General features: G+C 46.0%; 1 protein-coding gene across 3 annotated transcripts in view; it reads left to right on the forward strand.

Moving 5' to 3' along the window:
* Positions 1–26,049, forward strand: part of TMEM40 (transmembrane protein 40) — a 413,366-nt gene that overhangs the window by 237,979 nt on the left and 149,338 nt on the right. For all 3 annotated transcript variants that reach the window (XM_069643616.1, XM_069643619.1, XM_069643617.1), the window contains 5 exons: positions 7,980–8,033; positions 9,470–9,523; positions 18,593–18,646; positions 19,112–19,165; positions 20,731–20,757. In XM_069643616.1, coding sequence (XP_069499717.1) covers positions 7,980–8,033; positions 9,470–9,523; positions 18,593–18,646; positions 19,112–19,165; positions 20,731–20,757 — 243 coding nt within the window. The remainder of the gene's footprint in view (positions 1–7,979; positions 8,034–9,469; positions 9,524–18,592; positions 18,647–19,111; positions 19,166–20,730; positions 20,758–26,049) is intronic.

A 26,049-nucleotide genomic window follows, 5' to 3' on the forward strand; every position in this document is an offset into this window, starting at 1 on the left:
AAAGTCCTGGTTCCCTTGCGAAAGAAAATTTTTTGGTGAATCTTATTAGTAAAAAGATTCTCACGCTGGATGCAGTGTTTCAAAGTGTGTTTCTTTATTGTCCGTAGTGTAGACACATAGTCTAGAAAGTTGTCTGCCGACACGTGTTTCGACCCCGGAGGGTCCTTCTGAAGGCCCGTTGTATACAGATCAAGGGGTAGATATTGAGGAGACTGAAGGGGTGGATGCTTTGATGGTGAAATTGTCGATCAATCATTGTACCACATACAGTTTTATACTTCTGTACAGACTGCCTTGTAATATGCACCACTTTGAAGAACAACTATCTTCTATTCTCCACTCTGTGCTGAAGCCCTCTTCTAGATGTATTGACATTGGGTATTTTAACATCTGGTTTAATGACCAGCAATATGTTTTAGCCTTAGCCTTAACCATTGAGCAGCTGCTGGTGAATCTGGGTTTTAGGCAACTAGTTGCTGATACCACTCACAAAGATGGAAACATCTTGGACTGGCTCTGCACCACTAATACCTTGGTGAAGAAACTGGAGACGGTGGCTTGTCCCTGGTCTGACAATTCTTTTATGTTCTTTGAGCTTCCGGTCCTTGATCCCATACAGCGAGTATATCCTAGTAGAGTCTCAGTGGTTAGATGCAGCCTACATAAAATGACATCTAAAACAATTGCACCACTTATTGAACCCTTGATTAATTTGCCCCCCTCTACCGAGCCAGATGTATTTGCTTCTCACTTCTTTGATTGCTTAGGGAAGCATTGGATGGGATTGCTCCTCCTAGGTTGTGCAAGGTTACCGGTGGGACACCAGGCGTGGTATGCACAAAACCTAAGAGTCCTTGGAGCCAAAATGAACTAAGCTGATAGACACTGACAGAAATCTCTCATTAATAAGGATAAACATACATATAGTCTGGTAGCCACTCTCAATATAAGAAAGCCATTGTGCAAGCTAAAAAGGGTTGGCTGAATTTTAAATGCCTCTTTTAACTCAAAGGAGCTGTTGAAAGACTTGGAAAAGCCTGATCTTATTCCAATGGATCTTGTGGTCAAAGACAAAGATCGGTGTGTCAGAATACAGTAGGTCATGTTCAACAAAGTAGCCAATTTGAAAGGTGCGGCTCTTCAAAAGGACAACATGATGGCACCCGTTAACATTTGTTCTCCCGCTACCACCGACATACCTCAATTCATTTTTTTTTTTTAAGTGACAGATAGTGAATTAATGGGAACACTGCAGAGACTCTACTGATACACCCTCCAGGTATCTTTGATCAAGTGCTATCAAGCGGTAACATTAAATGTTGTGCTTTATAGGACCTGCTAGTGTTATTTCTAAGAGAACTATGTTTTAACAGTGATTTATTTATTTCATTGTAGAATGTTTCATTCAGTGTGGCTGCTAAATGCTTCTATGCAACGCTAACTCCACACCCCCAAAAAGTGATCCTCTTTCCCAACCTTACTATCAGTACACTTTTTCCAATTATATATTCTCAGTACATTTCTTTGTGATAAACATTCTGCACTGAAAATGGTGTGGGTGTGTTGAATATTCTCAGATGGAATCACTGTAAATTGCATTTGTAAATTTGCTACTGGGGAAATAAAAACGTCTTAACCAAGTGGGCCTTCAGCCTCTTGATTTTATAATCAATTCGTGTCTTCAAATATATTCAGTTCTATTGCACATAAGCATTGACAAATCCAACTTTTTTCGCTTGTGTAAGGTATTTGGCATATGCCCAGGTACTCACACCATTTTTCAGCTGTTGCCATCTTTTGGCGAGTTCGCACCATCATGGCAGTGTCTGGCAAGTGCCTGTTTCAAGCCTACATAAAAGCCACAACTGTTAGCTTTGCCAATGGCTGTATTCCCCATTCAGCTGAGCTTTCTTATTGGTTTCCATGCACCCCCCATCGGTTTCATCAAGATGCTTCATCAGGAATTCCTAGATGTATCAAAAAAGGAACATCTGCTTGTTGTCCCCCCTCACCGGAGAGGTCATTACATCCATCATGGCTCCACATCGTAATTTCTAATCCCAGAGTTCCAACCTCTGCATAGAGGAGAATGTTTCTGGGGAGTTATGATATGTTATGTTGAAATGCACTTTGTGACTGCCCCACCCACAATCTCCAGACCTTAATCTGCTGGGAAGAATAGCATGAGCAGGGGTGAAGTGAGAGGGAGGGTAAAGAGTTAAATGACTTTGCAGACACATGGATAGGTAAGTAGGGCAACATGCTTCTATTGGTATGGATGTGTTCATTATATATGGACTATCTACTACAGAGAGGTGACCTAGAAGAGTGTGTTTAGGTAACATATGCACTCTGATTTCAATGGCAGATTTTGAGTATAAGCTAGAGATCAAGCAGTGTGTTGGGTGACGTGTAAGGAATTATTAAAAACATAAATTAAAAACGTTTTTTCTCAATTGCTAAATGTTTCAAATTGGTATCCACCCACAGCTCTATGGAGCCACAGATTTCACGTGTTCCCTAAATACTTCAAGGGCTGGATGTATTGCACAACCACAGAACACTTTTTGTAAAGTTCAAGTGGAATGTTTCCGTCTTTCCATCTAGCTGCTGGCCCCAGTGTATTTATAGAAAATGGTAGTCCTAGATAATCAAAATAATTAACCTGGTTTATGTTCATGCCTCTTATCTCTAGTTATAGTTTCAGATAGTTCGATGAGTGGCAGGCCCAGAAAGAAGTCATTTCTGTGTCAATCATTGAGCCTTTCCGGGTTCAGGTTGATGGAATTCTATGGGCTTTTGGAGGCCGCAGAAGACCCCAAAAGTAGCACCGTCTGCACTATCTGAAACACTTGTGTACGAGCGCGATATAAATAAAATATCAATCTCAATTAGCAGGATGTCTATTTTATCCCCATCCAATCTGGGCGCATGTGCTTCTAGAGGTGCAAAGTCATTTCTAAAAGGCAGACTCGTGGCCTTGGCACACCCCCCACCTTCACATTGAAGGAACTGGCTAATTCTCCACCTTGCCCCAATCTCACGCTTGCATTTTCACGGGAATACACATTCATGATGGCTTGTAGTAGAGCAGAGGGCACCTTTAGAGAGGATAAGGTTCCATAATGGCTAGGTATAAATGATTTAGTGTACTCATTGGTTCTTATACACAAGGAACAAAAAGAGAACAATTAAATAGAAAATGCATGTTTATGCTTTGTATAAACTGAAAGTCAGAGGTATCAAGAATTCTGATGGTGCTGATTGTTCTTCTGATTAGTTTCCTTTTGTTTTCTCTTCTGAATTGTAATGAATTGATGTTTATTTGTTTTAGAAATTAATTGGATGTTTTATTGTCAAATACGTTTTTCCAAAAGGTTTGATTCAAGCCAAAACGCAATTTAAGAAAAGGCTATTTTAAAATTGCCAAAAACATACGTTGCCTCTTATCTGATATGTACGTATTTCTGGGCTATTAGATGAATACAGCAAACCTTGTCCCCAGTCTCTGTGCCTTTCTTTGCCCTTGTCTGCCGGTGTGATACAATGTTTTAATCATTTATCCAGTTTTCGAGGTGGTTGGGGAGTCCCTTTACACAAGCTTTCACGAGACCAGGTTAGTGATATTGGTCTGTAATTGCAGTGAACGTTCTTTTCTCAGATTTTAAAAATTCGGATTATTTATGTACCTCTCCAGGTTGATGGCAAGCGACCTTGCCAGTAGACTGCATTAAAAAGAAGCTACATGAGGATGTGCACCCTATTGATTCCCTGTTTTTCTAAAGTTCAATTATCCGTACCTGGGGCCTCCCCTGATTTCTGTGTCGGTAATGCCATGGAAATCACTTCTTCGGTAAAGACACGGTTCTCAGTGGAGAGTGGACCACCCTCACAGGGTAGAGGAATGGTCGTTAAGTTATGTCATTGACCTGTAATCCGAGAGTTCTCAAATGATTTTCCCAGATCCCCTGAGAAGGGATACTCGTGTCAATTCCCTATGGATTGTACAGTGTAACTCCAGAAATCAATTTTCCAAAGGCCTGCAATTCCCAGTATCACTTCCTCAGGCAGCAGAGAAGCAACAACGTGCATAAGGCGGTATTCCCACCCCTCTCTGTGTATATTGCTTCATAACTTCCATAACGGAGAAAAGTTACTGAGAACATCTACAGGGGCCATGCTATGAAACTGTGGCCTGATTGATGCAACCGGCTTCGTCTTTTGGCAAATAACCACTCCTATCTCCCACAGCACACATCCGCCTTATCAGCCAGCTCTTAAAACATTAAGGTGCCAAGTGACTATGTTGGCCTGCATTTCATTAATTCAAGCATCCTCATAATGTAACCACACATAACATCCTTACCATTGCTGGCACGGATATACTGAAATCACAGCTTCCACTCCACATGTTAACACATCCCGCTGCATCATGTTCATTATATAAATTCATCAAGGACCATATATACATGCACTGACGCGGATGCATCTCTGCCAATTCCAGTTTAAAAATTAATATTTGTTTATGCTGTGTCTGTGTTGCTGATGAAAATAAAATGTAAAAAAATATATATTTGTTAAAATCACCTTATGGCCCCTTCTAAGTGGCATGATTGTTATGTTGCGTGAACGCCTGGATGGCCATTTTATTTCTATACATTCGTCCTTCAAATTCATTTGGATTTCTGGCATCTATGGGGCTAGAGTTACCTTTGAATTACAGGTAGGGAAATTGTTATCAATCTCCCAAATTACATGCAAGAGGAACTGGGCCAAGGAAGTTCCCTGCCCTAAAAAAGAGAAGATCCAGCCATATGAAAAGATTTGACTGCCTTTATTAAGAACTGAATGACGGGGATTGGAGTATGTGCAATGCAGCATTCTCCACATTCGCTCTCATCGATCTTGAGCCAGAAGTCCAGTTTTGATAATACATGACATCACAAAATGAAGTTACATACTACAAAACCTAACAAGCGGCGGGATTGGTTAATAAGGTAAACTATATACACATTATATAAGGGGTTAGTGTGGTAATTGGTTAAAACATATCTGGTGGCTCCTTCTGCGACCAACTCTAAATATTGCGAATGCAAATGTTACAGGTTAGTGTGAGGTGATTGGATGGCGCAAAAAATTGTGAGCTTAACACGGAAGATGGTTGGGGATTGGGCAAAATGGGTCTTTTCAGCCTTGGAGCTTTGGAAAGTTACCAGGCCAAGTGCAACTATTCAAGGGAGTGAGAACAGCCCGGAAGGTGCTTCATGTTCTCAACAAGTTACCATCTCCGATCTCCTGGGACTTGAGACAGAACATTTGTCTTTGAACCTGATATTGCTTTGTATTATCCTGCCTACAGGTCAATGGGAACAGCCACCTCAGTCTGGCTCGAGTGAATAGGCTCTGTCTTGCAGGTTCAGATCACGTGTATAGGGACAACAAAATGAATTTCTCCTGCCTGCAATTATGAGGATTTGCAGCTAGTATTTCCTGCAGGTGTCCCATCTATTCTGCAATTTGAAACTTTCCTTCTCCCATTGTCCTTCGCAGGGCTATGCACGGTGGCTGCATGCATTGGAAGCCCAGTCTGCATAATTCAGCAGGATGATGCGGTCTGTTTTTTAATCTGTATCCTCGAGTCCTTTCAGCTTCTTCCATTCACTCCAATGTACTTGTGGCTTCATCTTGATTTACATGGCCTCCCATGTTAGTTGCATTTAAGCATCAGCAAGCAGTTCATATGCATTCTTGTGTGCCTTGCTGTTTCCGTGTGGCAAAGGTGTACATGTTTCAGTTATAAGCACGTTCTTCTGTCTGCCAGCAATACATCTAATTTATGCAGGGATGTCTATGTGCTTCATGTCTAACGCATCTATGACATGGTGTCAGTTATGATGTCATTGGCTTTCTTCGAAGTTAGTCAACTTGTTCCATTGATTGATGCTGTATCTCCTCAAGACCATCATCATGGTAAGGCCTGAACGGTTGTTTGTCTGAGTAGCGTTTCTCACACCTGTAATACATCCATTAAGGGGAGGAAGGGCCCAGGAACGATGTACACCTCGCGTTTCTCCGTTGCCGAGATGAGAGCGGGAAAGTGCAATGAGGGCCACGTTTAGGTCTCCCTCTTCACCTTCACTTTCTATCGTAATATAACCAACCCCAAACACCCATCAGTCGCCTTTACTCAACTGTTCACACAAGTAACCACTCCATTATGATGCTGCTGCATAAATATACCTTGTTCCCCGAGTGTTGTATTACATTCTAGGTACGTATACTTGGCTAGTATTTTTGTTTTAACAAAACCTTTAATAATGTATGTATCTCCTTAGAATTGTTTGCCAATGGTCTTTCTGCCTGGGGGTGGGGGAGTGTTGATTATGCATGCATTAAAGGCTGAGAGAAGTCCATGCAGGCTGTGACCAAGCAGTCTTGTTTGCTCTCGCTCTTAAGCCAGATTTTTCTACATGTGCAGTAGCCTGATATCTACATGCATGTCGTTGAGGAACATAGTGTGCCGTATGGGCTAAACCCTATTGGGTGGTTACAGAGCAGAGGTAGCGGGGAGAGGGAGGTGGCTCCCATATGGCCTCATGGGAAGGGTGTTCCAGGAAACAGCAGTTGATGTAGCCTCCCTTCGCTGGGTGAATGGTGTGAACACCAGCGATTCCCTAATTTAAAGAAGGAAATATCAGGGTTTTGCCCCAGACAAGGTACATGCACCAAAAGATACTTGTGTGCTTCATCGCTTCCCTGCACCACGTATGTGCACCGTGAATCACTCCATGGTTCCTCGACCAGGAGGTAAAAACCTTCCCTGGTCTGCTTCAAAACGTATCACCAGACCTCCTACTCCTGAGTGTGCCCAAACACTACAGCTTCAAAGCCCAACTGTGGTCTGCAGCTTCTCTAAGCTAGTGAAGATGAGGTCGGAGCAAAGAGAGCAGATCCAATCTCCACTCCCCGATGCAGCACATTTGAAAAGCGTTTTGCCTGGGCCCGTGTGGCATCGGAAGCAGCACTGGAGCGGGCAGTGGCACCAACATTAGGATGCAGCACCTAGAATGGGGGAGAAGCTCAAGCTGCACACTGAGGCATAAGTAAGCGGCCATATTCCGCTTTTTCTCTCAGCATGGCGGTGGGAAGCAATGCTCACTGAGTGCGCTTCTCTGTCGTCCTGCATGTCAAAATGTCATGCTGCCTTTGGTACCAGGTAAACCCTATGGTTAGAACCCACGAGGGACTGAGCCAGGTGCGGTCAGTTACACTGTTTGTCACCACCTTTAATTGCTGCCCCCAACTATGAGGGGTGGAAAACCCCACCACAAAAGCCACAACCAGCCAGCCCATCTCCCAGTGCAAGGGAGAGTTTACATCAAGCTACTGAAGCCACTGGACCTCGGTGCTACCAGCGATCTATGAGAGCGGAGCACATGGGGGAGGGGAGGGCCCAAGCCTGATAGAGGGAGGGGCAACGTGTGAAGCACTCAGACCCCAGATACTTCCTATCTCACTGCTATCCTGCCGGATGTTGTTAATGCCCCGCTCAAAAAAATAAAAACCCTCTCCTCATGGTGGCAGGACGTTTGAAGATGGGACTCCGCCCGGAAGTGGCTGCACTACAGCATTCTGTCCCCTGCATTTACTTCCAGCACTTCCTTCTACTCTTCTTTCACCCTTTCCTTCTAGGGAAGTTGGTGATAGGTCTGTCCTACAGTGGTGGGAGCACCTGCTCATCTACTGTATCCATCCATTCCCTTCTTGTTGGCCCACTAAACCACAACTGATGCTGCCTACATTCATTCTTTGAAATGTGCAAACTGTAGCTAATTAATCCTAGAAAAATAAGAATGTCCAAATGCGTGGCAATATGCATGCAATACAGATGGTATTACTTACATGTCTAGCTTCGTATTAAAACGGTAGTGTTAGCCATTTCTAAACCGCCTGACAGAGCAGCGATTTTCCATCCACAGGTGGTGACCAGGAAGATCTGAAACGAAGAAATGCAGAATTAAAGAAAACGGAAGGTGAGGCAAAGATATCTCATTCTTTTTTTTCTGTCCACGCTGCAATATCGCTGTATTTATTAAGGTGCATTTTTAGAAGTTTTATGCAGACACAAATGCCGAGGAAACACAAACCGACTAGAGTGCTAGGGAAAAGGCGTCAAGCGAGGGTGGGAGGGGCTTTGGTTGAGAGTGGAATATCTCAGATGGCGGGCAAGAAATGGGGAAGGGGTAGATAGAGAGGGAATGCAACATGTAGTACTGCAAGGCAAGCACAGAAGCTGCATTAGTTAATGTACTATAAGGTATACATACTCCCCCGCCCTGCTGGTGGAGTGAAGACATTTCTCTGAGAGCCTGTGGTGGAGAGAACGAGTATCTAGGAGCTGTAATTCTCGACTGGCTTAGAGAAAGCTTGGGCTCTGCTTCTGTTAAATGTCCAGCCTCGGAGAGGAGTGCCCAAGGGAATGGTGTACAGCTCTGGTTTATCCAGTTTTTAGGGGTCTGGAAGTATGAAGGCAGGCACGGTGGCAGGCCGGGGCACATGGCTTCCGCGCACCTTGCCTCATTCTGGGTTTTCAGGTCCTTTTTGAACTCTGGGTATATTCCATACTTTACGGCCAGACCTGCGAAAACGGATGCCTCCCCTGCGTTTCTTCTTGTAGTCGCACATGCGTTGTTTAGGTGGCTAACCCGGGGTTTCCCAATGGTAAACCTCCGCTCCTCTGTTAGGTGGTTTGGTGCAATGCATCAGATCACTCTTTGGACCATACTCTGGGCTTGAACGCCACCCCCTTGTTTAAGTAGAAACACAGATGATGCGTGTCAAACATGCAGAGATGTCGTCCCTGCCCCTAGATCACAAGGTCTGCCCTGTTATGGACCAACAGCAGGTGTCTAATGCTGCCCCCACACTGGAGTCGCACACAGGGCTTCCAGCAGTAACCAGGCCTGGATAAAAGAGGATCAAGGACTTCTGGGATGCTGTGATGAAACTCCACAAGTGGCAGGATTCTCTGCAGCCTGTGAAGTTGGCATATGCATGTGTGACCTCTCCATTCACTTGGGGCCTGAAAGTGAGCTCTGGAGAGCCAGTCAAGGGGTGGGGTTTTGATTTTGGATGGACCGCAAATGATAGCTGTGGTCCCGTGATGGCATAGACAACTGTCAGTCATCCAGGCCTCACTTTGAAGATTTGAGTGTATTGTTAATCATCACATATTTCGGGTTAGAAGAAACCATTAAAAACACCCCAGTATTTTTGAATCCATTCCTTTTGATGCTTTCAAAGGAAAAAAATACCAGTAAAAGAAAACAATTGGATCGATTATGTTTCCCATATGAGAACACGTACTATTCTATTACATTCCTATGATTTTTTTAGCAGTACCTTTTTAACTTTAACAAAATGACCTCTTTCTAAGTAAGCAAACTGACAGCATAATTATTTCATACAGATGGTACCAAGGAAGGTCCAATGAGAAAGGATGTGGATTCAAGACACTCAGAAGGTGAGGAAGACTTGTCAATCGGGGGCCGTCACCATGACAGCATCACAATGTTGAAAAGCCAGAACAGTACATGATATGACTGTATTGTTAATGTGAGAATTGGACTTAATTTTTTCCTAGCAATGACCACTTTTATTTTATTTGCAGTAGCATTTTCTCAATTAGTTTTTTTGTTTAAACGTGAAATTGTTTTTGGGGGTGATCAGGTAAAAATAACTTTTGAAAACTCAAACTATTCAGAGTGCCTTTGTTTGCTTTTAATCCCTTCGAAGTGGATCAGGAGCTGTGAGTGCAGCAATTCTGAGATCATCAAGGGTGTGATTAGCTTCTGAAATTGTTCACCAACTTCACCATTGTTTGAGCATCGCTTGACACTCTGGCGATGGAGGTTCATGCATTTATGTAGAGTTTGACTAGTTTCCCCAACATAGTAGCCACGCCGGGACATTTCATGCACATAATCAAGTAAACAATATTGCTGAATGCGCATGTAAATGCCCCATAATCTTGTAGTCCTACCTTGTGTTGGGTATCTTGATTGTGCCCGGAATGTTGATATCTAGGCAAATTAGGCATCTTTTCTTTCTGCAAGGCATGACCATCATTCCCTGCAGACTGGCTGGTTGTCTGAAGGCAAGGCTGGGTATCTCAGGGAACACTTCCCTAAGATGTTCATCTTCTTGCATAATGGGTTGGAGATCCTTGGCAATCTTGTGGAGAGCTTCCAACTCTCGATTGTATGAAACTACCAGTGGCACCTGGGTTTGTGTCTCTTGCTCTCTATGTTGTAAGATGTTGCTTAAGGGGATCTGAAGAGAATGCTGTTCAGAAGCAAACTACACAATGTGATGCTGGAAATGCATTGGAGGGACAGGGCCTCCATGTCCTTGTCCTGTACTCCCTTATGTGTGTTCTGTGTTTTCTGCACAGGAGTCCATGTGGGACTCCTGGCAGTGAAGCTTTTTGTTGTGGTGAACAGACCTTTGGGATACCCTTATGGCACCCATGGATGGGGGTACAGCCCTCTACCCCTAGTGAATGTGTTTGGGCACCTGTGTGTGGCCCACAGAGCAGGGAATGGGCTGGTGGCAACTCCATGCTGAATTGCTGAATTTGACAGGTACTCCGAGTAGCCTCCATTTTGGGATACCCAGGTCCTGGCATAGGAATCAATGGATTCCTGATAGGAGACAAGATGGCCTCTTGGTTTCTATTAACTGTTACTTTGTTTTCCCAAAGTCCTGGGAAGCCCTGACTGTCCCTTCCCCTGACTGGCTGTTGAGTGGAAGAAGCATATATGGTATTGGGAATTAAGCTCGGAGACAGGTGGATGCTGAAACAATATTTTTAATCACTGGTTGAAGGATAGCGTTATGTTTAGGGAATTATTCTCAAGTCCTCCCGGTTAACTTCACCGGTGTCTTGGCCTTCCAAAATATAACGACGTTAGTCCTGGTCTGGTCTTATCTTGAGGTGTCCGGATAGGCCCACCACTCTGGTTCTCCCCTCTCTCCTTTCTCTGTGTCCTGTGGAATGAGAGCAACCCATTAGTTTGGTTTGGCGCCCTTTTATCATAACAGGAGGTTTCAAACCCCCTCCAATCACTGGGAGCCTGGGCTAAACCCCTTCTCATTGGTTCCTGGGACGTTGTCCCGCCTCCCTTAAAGGTTGCCGCCCTGGGCTGTCGCCCTTCCCGTTTCCCTTGAGGTGGTGAGGGTTCACGTTGGCCATGCAGCCGTGGCCGCGTGGTGTAAGGACGCATCCGGACGATGGGCGTCCTTCTCCAGCCACATGAAGTCCTGGCTCCATCAGAAGGAGCACGGAGGCGGCGATCCGGTCGCTGCTCTCCTGCGTCCCGGCACCACCGCGAGCACGGCTCCCCGTTCCCCGGACCGGAGTGGAACCCAGGTGAGTGTTCCGCGGGCCCGCCGCGGCTGTCCGCAGAGGCTTCTCTCACGGCTTCGCCGCGGATGTCTATAGCGGCTCTTTCCGCAGCGTCGCCGCGGCCGCCAGCAACGCGGCTGTCCGCGGCGGCTTCCTCCTTCCTTGATACACCGGGAAGGGTGGGCATGCCGCCAGGGTGTCCAGCGTCTCCGGGCTCGTGCGGGTTGAGGGCACGCTGCGGCACCACCCGAGGCATGACTCCACACATCCCCACCCCGATCCCAGGCCGTTCGGGCCAGGGTGAGCATCTAGACAGATAGTCCGCCACTAGCTGGAACCTGGCAGGTTTGTGCAACGTGATGAAGTCGAAAGGCTGAAGGGAGAGAAACCAGCGGAGAACCCTCTGGTTAGTGTCCTTATGCTGAGCCAGCCACTGGAGGGGGGCATGGTCGGTATACAGGGTGAACCGGCGACCCAGCAGATAATACCGGAGTGAGTCAACGGCCCACTTGATGGCCAAGCACTCCTTCTCAATGGTTGAGTAAGCCGTCTCGTGGGGCAACAGCTTCCGACTGATGAAGCACACCGGTTGTAGATCCCCTCTGGTCTCCTGCGACAGTACAGCTCCTAGTCCCTGGTTGGAGGCGTCTGTCTGTAAATAGAAATGTTTCTGGAAGTCCGGACAGCAGAGAACCGGGTCTGACGTGATCCGTCGCTTCAGGTCCGCTATGGCGTTCAAGGCACTTGGGTTGTTGGTTAGATTGGGATTCCCCTTGAGTCGTAACGCGTCTGTCAAAGGTGCGGCCACCGAGGAGAAGTCAGGGATGAACCTCCTGTAATACCCGATCAACCCCAGGAATGCTCGTATTTGTTTCCTGTTGGTGGGAGTCGGTATATCGCGTATAGCCTGGGTTTTGGACGACTGAGGTTTAAGCACTCCCCCACCCACTATGTGGCCCAGATATTTGGTTTCGTGGGTTCCCATCGTAGTCTTCTTGGGGTTGATATGTAACCCTGCCCTCTGTAAATCAGCTACTACTAGTTCCAGATGGTCCAGATGCGACCCCCAGGATTGGCTGTACACGACAATGTCGTCCAGGTAAGCAGCAGCGTATCCAGCATGCGGTCTTAGTATGATGTCCATCAGCCTCTGGAACGTGGCGGGGGCCCCATGGAGTCCAAAGGGTAGAACCTTATATTGGTATAAGCCTTGTGGGGTGGAAAAGGCAGTTTTCTCCCTATCCTTGGTGCGTAGGGGTATCTGCCAATAGCCCTTGGTTAAATCCAGAGTACTTAAGTATTGGGCTGCTCCAAGGCCCTCCAGTAGTTCGTCCATCCGAGGCATTGGATAGGCTTCGTATCGGGACACCGCATTTAACTGTCTGTAGTCCATACAGAAACGGACCGAACCGTCTGGTTTAGGAACGAGCACTATGGGGGACGACCAAACGCTGACAGATGGCTCGATGATATCCATCCGTAACATTTCATCCACCTCGGATTTAATGATGTTCCGCCTGGGTTCGGGTATCCGGTACGGTCTAAGCCTCACGGGTGGTCCGGGGTCCGTTTTGATTACATGTTCAAGCACGTTGGTTCGTCCAGGTAAGGAGGAAAAGGCGTCAGCATAAGGGGACAGCCTGTTCCTAATGCCCGTTTTCATTTCGGGGGAAAGGGTGTCACCCCAGTTGACTGCATCCAGGGTATGGGGAACGGTGTTCAGGATTTCTTCCGATTCGGGTTCCTCGATGCTCACAAAGGCGCCCAGAAGAGGCTCGTTCCATTTCTTTAGAAGGTTGATGTGATAGACCTTTTCTGGGGTAGTTCGATCGGGTTGTTGTACCCGGTAGGTCACTGGGCTTAGCACATCAATGATCTTGTAGGGCCCTCTCCATCTGGCTAAGAGCTTGTTGGTGCTGGTAGGTAGGAGTACCAATACCTGGTCCCCTGGGCTGAAGGTTCTCATCCGGCTCCCCTTGTTATAATTTCTTTCTTGAGTTGTTTGGGCATGACCAAGGTTGTTCTGAGCCAGTGTACGTAATGCGGTTAGGTGTTCCTTTAATTCCTCTGTATACTCGGTTAAGGACACCTCTTCCGTGGATTCCCACTCCTCCTTAACCAGGTCCAATATCGTCCGAGGTTGTCTCCCAAACAAGAGCTCGAAGGGAGAAAAACCGGTGGAAGACTGTGGGGTGTCTCTTAACACCATTAACACCAGGGGGATCGCCCGTTCCCAGCTTTTCCCGGTTGGTCCCGTCACCCTTCTTAGCATTTTTTTGATCGTCTGGTTATATCGTTCTACCAGCCCATCAGTTTGGGGATGGTATACTGAGGTTCTCAATTGTTTGATCTGTAGCTGTCCACATATTTGTTTTAGGAGGGTTGACATGAAATTAGTGCCCTGGTCGGTGATTATCTCGGAGGGTATCCCCACTCGGGCAAAGAACGGGATTAGTTGGTCGCCTAATACCCGGGCTGATGTTCCCTTTAGGGGAAAGGCCTCTGGGTAGCGGGTGGCGTAGTCGACTACGACCAATAAGTATTTATAACCGCGGCTGGCTGGTTCCAGGGGTCCCACTATGTCCATGCCGATCCTCTGGAATGGGATCGAAATGAGGGGCATTTTCTGTAGTGGTGCCTTGGCGGGTAGTACCCCGCTGGTAAGCTGGCAGGTGGAACAATTCTTGCAATGTCGGGCTACCTCGCCATAAATGCCAGGCCAGAAAAACCTCTTTAGAAGATTTTGTTGGGTCTTAAGGGAGGCCATGTGACCCCCACAGGGATGATTGTGGGCCAGTTGTAGTACTATAAGACGGTGACTCTTCGGTAACACTAATTGTTCTTTTACGGCGCCATCGTCACCCTTATACCTCCGGTATAGGAGACCATTGCGTAGAAGGAACCCTGGGCCACTGGCTAGGTTGGGTTCCCCTTCCCGGGCTGCCCTTTCCCTGGCCACACGTAGGGTTGGATCGGTTAGGGTCTCTCCCCTTATGGTGTCCTCGTTATCTTCAAGCTTCCAATCGATGGGTCGGGTCATATAACTGGCCTGACACCATGCCATCCGGGTCCGCCTTTTCCGCCCTGGTAGGGGTTCCCGGGAAACAGGGTCCGTTCCCGCAACATTGGATTCGGGCGGGTACTTCTCTTCCCTTAGGTCCCTTAAGGTCTGGTTGAAGTGGGGAAGGTCAGTCCCAATTACCACTGGGGTGGGAAGACTAGGTAGGACGGCAACCCTCAAGGGAGTGGAGGTTTCTTTTAAGTCAATTACTACATCCTTCATTGGGTAACACTTGGTGTCCCCGTGAATGCATCGGATAGGTACCGTTACATTAGACAAGCAGGGAGAGTTACTCACGGTTGGTGATATGGCCGTCTGCCTGCTGCCGCTGTCCAAGAGTGCACGTGATGGTCGGCCGTCGACACGAATGTCCACCACATAGGGTCCCAGGACGCCCTCCTCGTCTATCGGGTTCAGGTAACCGATGTCCATGGGTTCAACCGGTCTTCTCCTGGGACAAAACCGGGCTATGTGGCCCCACTCATTGCACTCATAACACTGCGGTTGCTTGTAACCAGGTGTCGGCATCGGGGCCTTCTCTTCGCTTCCTGGTCTCTTGTCCTCTGAGGGTTTCCACCTGAAGGGTAGGACTCGGCTACCCCTGATCACATGGGGGTCGGAAACCGGAATGGCAATGCGGGCTGATACTCCTGTGGGTGGTAGCCGGAAGCGCCCTGCCTTCTGATACGCCGACGCTATGTCCACTGCTTCGGTTAGGGTGGGCCGATGGTGCTGCCTGACCCATTTCTGCATTTGCCCGGGCAGGGCTTCTATGAACTGTTCCAGTATGATTTTATCGAGCAGGGGTTGGTTAGCGGGGTTTGGAGCCAGCAACCATTTCTCGGCTAGGTCTTTTATCCTATAATACAGCTGGCGTGGGCTTTCCCCAGCCCTGAGTCTGGCTTCCCTTAGCTGGATCCGGTATGCTTCATCGTCCAGTCCTAAATGGTCTAGCACTGCGGCCTTGATCTCTCCGTACGGCGTATTGCCGTTGGGGTTTACCGCCTGGTAGGCGCCCTGCATCACCCCAGATAGAAGGGGGGCGACATACTGACCCCACCGGTCTGGAGGCCATTGCGCGTTCCTGGCTATGCGTTCGAAACTGGTAAAGAAAAAGGCAGGGTCCTCCCCGTCCCTATACTTCTGCAGGAGGGCCGAGGGCACCAGTGGTTGGTTTCTCGTATTGGCTACTGCATCTGTGAGACGGGTTATGGTCTCATGCTGTTTGTCCTGCGCAGTGGTCTGTATAGTACCCTGCAGCTGGATGGCCTGTTGAAAGGCTTGCCGATCCGCAGCTGCTTGTTGTGACTGTAGCTGCACCATCTGTTGCAATTGCTGTTGACCCTCGGTCAGGGTCTTTATCAATGCCTCCATAGCGCTGTCAGTATCCCACCTTCGTCGCCAGTGTGGAATTAAGCTCGGAGACAGGTGGATGCTGAAACAATATTTTTAATCACTGGTTGAAGGATAGCGTTATGTTTAGGGAATTATTCTCAAGTCCTCCCGGTTAACTTCACCGGTGTCTTGGCCTTCCAAAATATAACGACGTTAGTCCTGGTCTGGTCTTATCTTGAGGTGTCCGGATAGGCCCACCACTCTGGTTCTCCCCTCTCTCCTTTCTCTGTGTCCTGTGGAATGAGAGCAACCCATTAGTTTGGTTTGGCGCCCTTTTATCATAACAGGAGGTTTCAAACCCCCTCCAATCACTGGGAGCCTGGGCTAAACCCCTTCTCATTGGTTCCTGGGACGTTGTCCCGCCTCCCTTAAAGGTTGCCGCCCTGGGCTGTCGCCCTTCCCGTTTCCCTTGAGGTGGTGAGGGTTCACGTTGGCCATGCAGCCGTGGCCGCGTGGTGTAAGGACGCATCCGGACGATGGGCGTCCTTCTCCAGCCACATGAAGTCCTGGCTCCATCAGAAGGAGCACGGAGGCGGCGATCCGGTCGCTGCTCTCCTGCGTCCCGGCACCACCGCGATGTCTATAGCGGCTCTTTCCGCAGCGTCGCCACGGCCGCCAGCAACGCGGCTGTCCGCGGCGGCTTCCTCCTTCCTTGATACACCGGGAAGGGCGGGCATGCCGCCAGGGTGTCCAGCGTCTCCGGGCTCGTGCGGGTTGAGGGCACGCTGCGGCACCACCCGAGGCATGACTCCACAGGTATTTTGGGGAAGTCCAGGCCATACTGACTGGAGCCTTCCCAGTGACGGTATGTTGTGCGTACATCCTTGGGGTGGGACCTGGATAAATGGAGTGTGTGAACAATATGCACTTCATGTTATGGGTGTCTGGTGTCTGTGTGTGTGACACAAAGAATGAGACAGCCCTGCCCGAAACTGACATGAATGCAGTGTGGTGTGCTGAAAGGCTGGGTGCTTGCCCCAATCCACATTCCTTGTTATAGGTGTCTGGATGGAAGAGAATGGGCTGAATGCACTGTGAGCCCAATTGGCTTTCTGCCTGCATGAATGCCCTTCTGAATGATTGGCTGCCTGAGCTTGGCTCGGCAGTGTGAATGAGAGACAGAGCAGTATATCTGGGGACATCTCACTTAACAGAATTGTTCAGAAAGTGGAAACTTGATGCTTAACCTTGAAGCCCAGCTGGAAGAAGGTTCTGCTGCTACTTTCTTTCGACGCAATCCGAAAGCTGACGTGTCTCCAAGAACTGATCCAAGAGAGGACCTGGCTAGGAGACCTCTTCCCGAGTTACACGGGAACATCCTGCAGAAAGCTTATCTTCACCGAGGTACCCTGTTGGAAGCCTGCCGCGTCGTGTTGCCCAGAAGCGGGGACAGATTGACGCTGTGCTGGCGACGACTGGAGCCGCAACGCTCCATCTTTGCCTAAGACACTTTGAAATCAAGGACTCTGTTACCATCATTGTCGACCGCTTTGTCCCTCTGGAGAAAGTCGAGGTCGTAGACGAACCAAGGAGAATCTGCCAGTGGGTTTCCCGCCACCTGAAGTCCACAAAGGCCAATGCAGATTCAAAAGCCAGCTGTGGACGAGTCCTGATCATCGACACCAACGCAGACACAGGACACCCGGGCCTACGTTCTTCATCAAGAACTCTTTGAAGTCGTCATCGAGGTGCACCACATGCCTCCTCTTCCCAGGACGTCCATAACCGATCGCCGATGAGCACTGTGAAGGTTGAAGCGACAACAGCATTCACATTTTCCTCGAGGAATCGCGATGCTCTGTGGCTCCTGCTTTAAAGGGAGTTCACCCATAAGGGATCTGTCGATGAACTATCGAAGAAACTCTGCTAAACTCGGGTACATTGGGGTAGTAGAACATTTTAGCAGGAATCGAGACTATTTTAAACATATATGGACTGGGCTTGTTGATGCACTTTATTTACAGGTTGCCCAGGTGGTGGGGGATCCTCACACAGAACTGTTTCATGGTGGTGGGACAAACTATTCTGCCATTATTTAACCTAACTTGTCTTCCTTACTATGTCTGATGTTGATTCACTTTACTATTTGATTTGTATGCCATTGGAACGTTGGTGCATTTTAAAGAAGCCAAGAGTTAACTGTGGTACCACAAAGACATTGCACATATGTATAATATTAGTATTGCCAAAGCACAAAGTGTGTTATTGATTGTGTATATATTTTGAACCTTATTTATATAAAGAACAGTGTTATCACTAACATAGTGTGTGGACGTTCCTTTGTGGGGGATTGGGGACTACACTGCACTTAAGAACCAGCCTGCATCACCTCCTGAGAGCTTAAGCCTTCGTTGCTCGTCCATTGCTGCCAACAATAGGGAATCTTGGCTGGGGTGCTCTGTGCTTCTACTCTGCCATATAGAGGGCAGGAGTACAGAAACCCACCTTCAGTCTTTACACACACAAATAGCACAAATCATGCAACCAGCCTAATTAAGGTATCAACTTGTTTTCTTTTGGATCAACCTTCTATTCAACCGCTGGCTAACACGGCACCAGCAAACTGAACTTAATATAGCTATGATCCATTTGATGTCTTTACTTTTCACTTCTTGTAATACTTTGCCTGCATGGGATTTTTTGGAAAATACCTTTCATTTTTCAGTATGAATACAAAAGCATAATGTGTTCCTTTTTAAGCAGACTGATAATGTAGTTATTTTATACAGAAGCTGACTCGGAAGATGCAAGGAAGGAGGATGTGGATTCAGGGGACACAGAGGGTGAGTATGACATGTCAATTATGGGTTGTAACCATGGCAACACCACTATGCTTTTTATGTCAATTCCTTGACTTTAATGACTATTTCAGAATCTGAGTGCACTGCTAATTATCAAAAACGTTTCTTGTGGATTAAAAAAAACGTTAAAAACCTGGCAGCATTGTTCAATCAATTTGAATGCATTCAAGTAACAAGAAAATCAGATCAATTATTTATCAATTACGAGAACACATAGACACATATAACATTCTAGTTTAGAAGAAACCCCACTCACATAAAATCTCGTGTACTGTATGGGTAACATGATCTTTTTCCTAAAGAAACTTGTATCAATCCTGTGTTTCTTACGCGAGACATAGCCAGAATAACATAGGATTTCTAGGACAATGCCTTTAACTTTGGAAAAAAGCAATAGTAGAATTCCTTTCATTTTAAGCAAACTGACAATGTAATTATTGCATACAGAAGGCGACCAGGAAGATGCAAGCAGAAAAGACGTGGATTCAAAGCACACAGAAGGTGATGAAGACCTGTCAATCAGGGGCCCGTCGCCATGGCAGCATCACTTTGCTAACAATGTCAATCTGCTGAGCTAATTACGTAAATTATATGACTGAGTTGCTAATGTGAGCATTGGACATTTAATTTCCTAGGAAGGCAACTGTTTTTTGCAGTAGCGTTTTCTCACATAATTGTTTCAAATGCAACATCTCTTTGGGTGGCGATCTGGTAAAAATAGCTTTGAGGACTTTCAAACTGTGCAATGGATTAGATTGGAAAGTGGTCACGTTCGCAAAGTAAAGCATTGTGAAGGCTTAGACATGGTTCTAATTTGCAGATGAAATTTGAATTAGATGTAGTACTTCAGTAAATCCTGGAAAACATCATTTGCTGTCCGTGTCAGAACATGCAACCCAATGATGGCTTGGATAGGAAGCTGGATCCTGGGTTGTCGGGGTTAAAAATCGGGATGGGTCAGTCCACATCATGTTATGTTATGTTTGCTCGTCCTTAATGAACCCGCACCCATTAATTCATAAATACACTTCTAGACTTAAGAACATTGGAAGTTCACCACAAATGGACTGTGCTAAAAAGCCTTTCACTCCTAAATGACCTCCTGACCTCCACCCACTGTTTTTCAGCCGAACTATGCTTCCTGACTTTGGTGGTGTCCGCCTGGCTCCCAGCGGGGTTGCTAGGTCTGTTTGTGTATTAGCATAACCCATCGCACTAACAACCCCGTTAGACTTGGGGGCTCACTTATAATTTTCAACAGTTATGTAGAAATACATTGCATTATGTTGTTGACCTGCCATCAATATGATTGATAATGTATAACGCGCTTGACACCCAGAGGTTTTTAAGCACGGACCTGGGGCTCAAACCTGTGTTGCTCTGTGTCGTCTTGCTTCCAAGGCGAGCACATTGCCCCTGAGCTATCCTCCCGAGACTTTAACAGCACCTCTCAAGTCTGCGCAAAGAAACATAACTTCATTCAGTTACTCGAACAAAATTCAAAATTATCCAAGCTCTGTCCTGCCACACACTCGGCACAGTAGACCGTCCAGGCGGTAGTCCATCTAGCACTGGGGAAGGCCATATGGAAGAGGACCATCCAAATTTTCTCCCCTCCTGCCTTTGGATCAGTGGTGCTGATGGTCTCCTGTGCACTCATTGTCAAGCTGGGCTCTTCCGTATGCCTGTAATAAGCAAGAAAATCCAATGTTACCATCAGGGCTGAGATAGTCCAAAGTGACTTGCAAGCCGCGAGTGCGATCAACTTCATTCACACTCAAAGTGCAATAGCAATTTCCCTCCATTTCTATAGGGGGAAAAAAGAATGTCTCTGCTCTATGCCTAGACCAATATATCATGATTGTTAAATGTGTATGGAAATGATCAGAGTCGTTCCATGTTTTATTCCAACATCTTGTATATGCTGCTCACTTGCATCACAATGGAGGTTCGAGCCGCATCCTACATCTGTCTTAGATTTGTTAGGGTGTGCCTCAGCCAGTCTCTGGACGTTAACCTGGAATGTTTGTTTTTTTTTCCTTGCTTTTCTTTCTGCCCCTATTTAGATGCAGACGAAAAGATAGTTCCATATGGTGAGTTCGGCCTTTTTGTTTACGCTTTGATGCATCAGATTTCCATTGGATATATTCTTTCATATTGAATCAGGGAAAAGATCTTTGGAAAAGACAGAGGAGTAGAAATGATTGGAAACTATTATCTTTCTTTTGTAGTCTGTATTTATTGGTGTACATGTAATATTTAAGCGTTAACCATCCGTTACAAGGGCTGGAATGGGTGGTAACGGCCTGGGGCCTGAGTTAAATGCCCGCGCATAGTGTTGTTGGGTGTCACTTGTTTTGACTGCTCGGATTGTGAGGAAAGCAAGTAATTCACAGGAGGGGGCCATAGGCTGACGCATGTGTTTACGCACCCTCAATCATCACTGCCCATTCTATTGGTGTTATCTACGAACACAGGCATTCAACCACACCTTTCTTAATTGGTTCAGTATTTAATGATGACTTTAGGTGTGCGGCCATTGTTGGACTCCTCTAATACATTACCTTCTAGCGTGTCTCCCCTTTTTCTCTCTACTTTTCTGCTTTTTGGTTTTTGTTCTGTTATTACTCATTCCAATGTATTTTACTTTGACAAACTTCAATTTATGTGGATTTCTCAATGTCTTGTTATTGTACATATATAACAGCTTTGAAAAAGACGTAGTAGAGGTCGAAACGTGTTTCCTCAAACACTTGAACAATTAATATATGAAGATTTTGATTTATCATGAGCCAGTTGCCTGGGAACTATGCTCTATTAAACTTATTGTTTGCAATCCATTATATTATGGAGAGCGCATGATTAGTCGGGACATCTTTGGCAAAGAAGCTTGAACCTTTAGGAGCCTTTTTGTTCTATACACTCGAAAAACAGGGACAACATGTGAGAAATCGTAATTAAACAAGACATAAAATGCAGAAAATAAAAGATGGGGAAACATAAAATGTCAAAAGTGGTTTAGTAGTGGTGATGGGCACCACCTCTGTATTATACAGTATAATATACCCAATTGTATTTATAAAGTATATTGCAAGTCACCTCGGAATTCCATGACCTTATAAAGGCACTAGCTTGTGTGCTTCTATTGGCTAGCAGAACCTATTAACAGCCTGGAATATCCATGAAATGTTCCTTTGGGAGTAGCTTTCACACATTTAATGTATATCATTTTACAGCAAGCTTGACCTTTTGGATTACATAACATGAATACGCCTCTCAAGTGCAATTACTGCAGTAACCAATGGTATTTGACACATCCCAGGCAATTCACCTCTGAATACTGAAGGTGTTTTTTTATGGCATGAAACCACTTGGACCTTAAGAACCGAATGTTATCTAACAAAGTGTATTACGTTTATTTATAGATGCAAAATGGTCAGGCTAGTTAGAACTCAGATTTTTTTTCTTTGGGATTGTGACAATAACTATGGTAGGCCTTCAACTTTGTGTTCTGGAATGTAATAGTTCTTAGCGTATAGGGACTCTCAATTTGCGATTTAACTCGCCTATATCATGGAGGTCTCTCCCGGTTTTTTTATGTAATATTTGGTTTCCAAAAGATTGTCATATGGTTATAGTGCTTTCTCTCCTGGAACAAGGGATGGCTCGTACATAATGGGCGAGGGAGCGCTGACCCGCCTTAACCCTTGCCCATCATAGAGGCTGCACCAGCCCAGGAGTGCTCCCTCGGCTGCTTGTTGCACCTGAGGGAGCGCTCCTGGGCTTGCTTAGACTGTCAAAGGGAAACCCAGTTTCCCTTTGACAGTTCTGTTCCCAATACGCATGCCAGATACGCCATTCAAGGCTTGGGGCGATTTGCTTCCCAGTCTTGCATGGCACATTGGGGATGCAGGCTTCTGAACATCTTGGCACATATAAGCAGGACATGGCACTATATCAGCGCTTTGGCTCCTGTGCACTTGTGCAGGAATCAGGAAGCCTTCCTGTTTTTGCTGCACAGGAGCCCAAGGCTTTCGGGGAGGTGATGGAGCAGAACAGAGACCGGGCCAAAGCTGCGTACAGTGCAAGTAAACATTTTATTAATTATGATATAAATGTGTGTGTGTGTGTATATGTATGAATGTGTTAGTGATTTATGAGTGAGTGAATGCTTTGTGTGATTGAGCAAATTAATGTTGTCAGTGCTATGCCGGGAAGCTGATTATAAATCTGCTCTGTGCTGCTTGATTTTGGTGGGTCGGGCGTGGGGGTCGTAGGAACAATGAATTTTTTTTTACTGTGCTTCTATCATAGATGCTCAGTAAAAATTCTGTATATTTTATTTTTAAATGAAGATGTGTTATTACATGGCTAAACTGGCATTTTTGGGCAGCCAGTCTACCCATTTCATACTGTGGCATGACATTTTTTTCTCCGGCATCTATTGTAAAACAAGCATGTTGAGTGTTATTACTTTTATAGACTGGCATTTTGGTGCAGGCAGTCTAGCGATTTCTTTGGCATGGATTATTATTCTGGGCATTGATGATGAAACAAACATGTGGTATTATGTGTCAACCTGGTATTAGGAGGCAGACAGTTCCGACATATTGTGGCATGGCAATTTTAATGGCAAAGCCAACAGAAATATGTTGCTATATGTGGTTACTGGCATATAATGGCAGGACCAGCATGGACATGTTTTCTCATAGTATTAGTACTGGCATTACCCACAAAGCAAACATGAATATGTTCTTTTATGGGATTAAGGGCATATATCGGTGCAGCCAGCATGGAAATGTATGGGCACAGCCAACGTGAAAATGTTTTATGCAGGCATATATTGAGGAAAAATGCATTGACAATGCAGTGGGAAATGCTCTTGTGCCTTGTTGGTTACTTGCATCTATAGCATTTTTGAATTGGTGTTACCCTAAAAAAAACAATTACAAAACGTCTGGCTTTTTACCCAGTTTTCACAGAAAGTGTGCTGTATAATGTACCATTTTAACCCATTATTCAAGAGTTGTTCTCATGGGAAAAAAAAACCTATGAAACACCTTCCCTTAAATTGTACTCCCTCGCTACACCCCATCGCTTATCTGCAAACGTAAGGAGGAAGCAGTGTGCAAGGCCTTCTGGGAAATAGTTTTTTTAAAATTAAATTTGTTTTGCTGATTGCCTTAATCCCCATATTCTGGATGTATAGTACATTCCGAAATACAATCCCAGGGCTTACAGAACGCAACAGTCGTATGCTGCAAAGTTTGGAAGCAAGGTCAAACACTAGGCTCCAAAGCCAACAGTTTGGACTAAGAGCGAAAGGACCACATTAGGACAAATTATAGTGCACACTTGTGCTTGCCACACTTTATACCTAATGCAGAAGTACAATTGACTGTGTGTGTCCTATAATTGTACAGGAACTTAAGAAATCCTCTCTTACAAGAAGCACTGTGCATTGGACATTCCTAGTGAATGGGCATGAAGAAAATACACATACATGTGTTGTGGCTGAGCAGAATATAGAATGGAGGATGGAATGGGACCACGGGGATAGAATGGTGAGGGAAATAGGAAGGTCAGTCTTAAGGTATGACTAAAGGAGTTGAGACATGAAGGCGGTCTCATGTCATTATTTAATGGATGTATATTGAGTACAAGGGTATAATGGACAAATATAACAACATGCAGGAATATTTACTACAGTTTAAGGGAAATTTCAATTTCTGTAAACTAAAATTATGAAGCTTTGTCCTGGCCTGTACCGGTTTGTCCATGTCGCATTTCAGACATTTTCAGGAGATGAGAGCTTTCATTCATGGGTTAAAATGATGTGTGGCATGGATGCAGTTGGTTTTCAGTCTTTGGGAGCTTTCAGTGAGGTTCGATCATGACCTGATAAGTGTGACATAGATACACGCTCACTCCATGGAGGAGCCACAGGTACGACAACATAGACCCAGGGCAGCCCAGGTCGAAACATAGAGCTTCCTGCACATATTTATTGTGACACTAGAGCCACCTAAATACTGTATCATCACCACTCCCTACCAGGCCCACCCAATGTAAACCTTTACAATTAACTGCCTTTACCATACTTTTTTAAAACTGACACACTGAGTAGCATCAAATGCCTTTACCACTGGGGAGTATTTTCACCACACAACACCATCACATTCACATGCCTTTAACACAAAGTAGCAATGACAGGAGCATAGCACCTTTGACAGCAGCGTAAACATCTCTTTTGCTGAGTAGCATCACAAAGCAGCATTCATGTTTGATACATTAGGCTACACATTTGGTAACTCTGTCCTGACTTTGGCGCAGCGGATCACCACTTCAGAACCTGTCCCACCTGATTCTCCTAAACTGTAGTCGGACCTCCTCCATTTGTGGAGCCCTTCCACTGAGTAGCACCCCAAGGAAGTAAGGACCCAGGTCCGGCTCATGCTATCGTAAAGTGGATAGACAATCACAGACTGTCTCAGACTTGCGACCAGAAACCCAGTGCCCACTAGCGAGCATCAGTGGGGCTGCCTCCAACAAAACAACTGAGCTGCACCGTAAACGCCTTATGCAGAGACGAGCAACATGCACAGCCAGGTCCCTAACACCCCCTGCACCCACATTATGAGAAATCTCATTCAATTGAATACTTGGGGCCAGGCTTGATAGAATATGGAGCTTGGAGACCGGAAGATAAAGGTAAAAGGGCAATGGGAATTTGGAGCAGGTTGACGCTTCAATTAGTAGAATGAAAGACTGCACAATGATACTATTTCCAAACACTTCACATCATCCAGGATAACTAGGCCCTGAATGCGCCACAAGGACAGGACCTTTCACCTTTCCCTGCACCCGGTCTGTCCAGGAGAGCTCTTCTATGTCGGCTGAGTCCATACTACTTTAAGCGTGTTGTTCTTGCATTCATTCATATAGGCAATCCTGCATGCGCACATTTATGTACGCACAAACGGATCGTTTTAGGATTGTGTTCCCCTCTCCCATGATGCACTTTTGCAAGGACTAGGACTACTACAAAGGCCGACCCTCCTCCACTTTCTAGCCCACATTGAGCCAGGTGTGGCAAGCAATGACCCACGCAGACCATGACATGGCTCCCTTCCGCACCAGCTCCGGATACAGCGCCAGCAACAGCATCGAGTTTAAGTCATTTCATGCTCCCATCAAATATGCCTTGGATGGGAGGGATGCTGCTGCCTGCAAAAGGCGTTTTAGAAAACCTGATCTTCATTCAAAAGACACTCATTTAGTCTGATTGGAAATGTAATTTTTTTTTTTCTTCAAATTTGTTTTTGCCTGTGCTCAAACATCGCCTTGTGGTATAATTGCATGTGTTGTTAATCATGCAGATACAA

Source organism: Ambystoma mexicanum, chromosome 2p (genome assembly GCF_040938575.1).
Source record: "Ambystoma mexicanum isolate Mex_15411 chromosome 2p, UKY_AmexF1_1, whole genome shotgun sequence".
NCBI classification, from domain to species: domain Eukaryota; kingdom Metazoa; phylum Chordata; class Amphibia; order Caudata; family Ambystomatidae; genus Ambystoma; species Ambystoma mexicanum.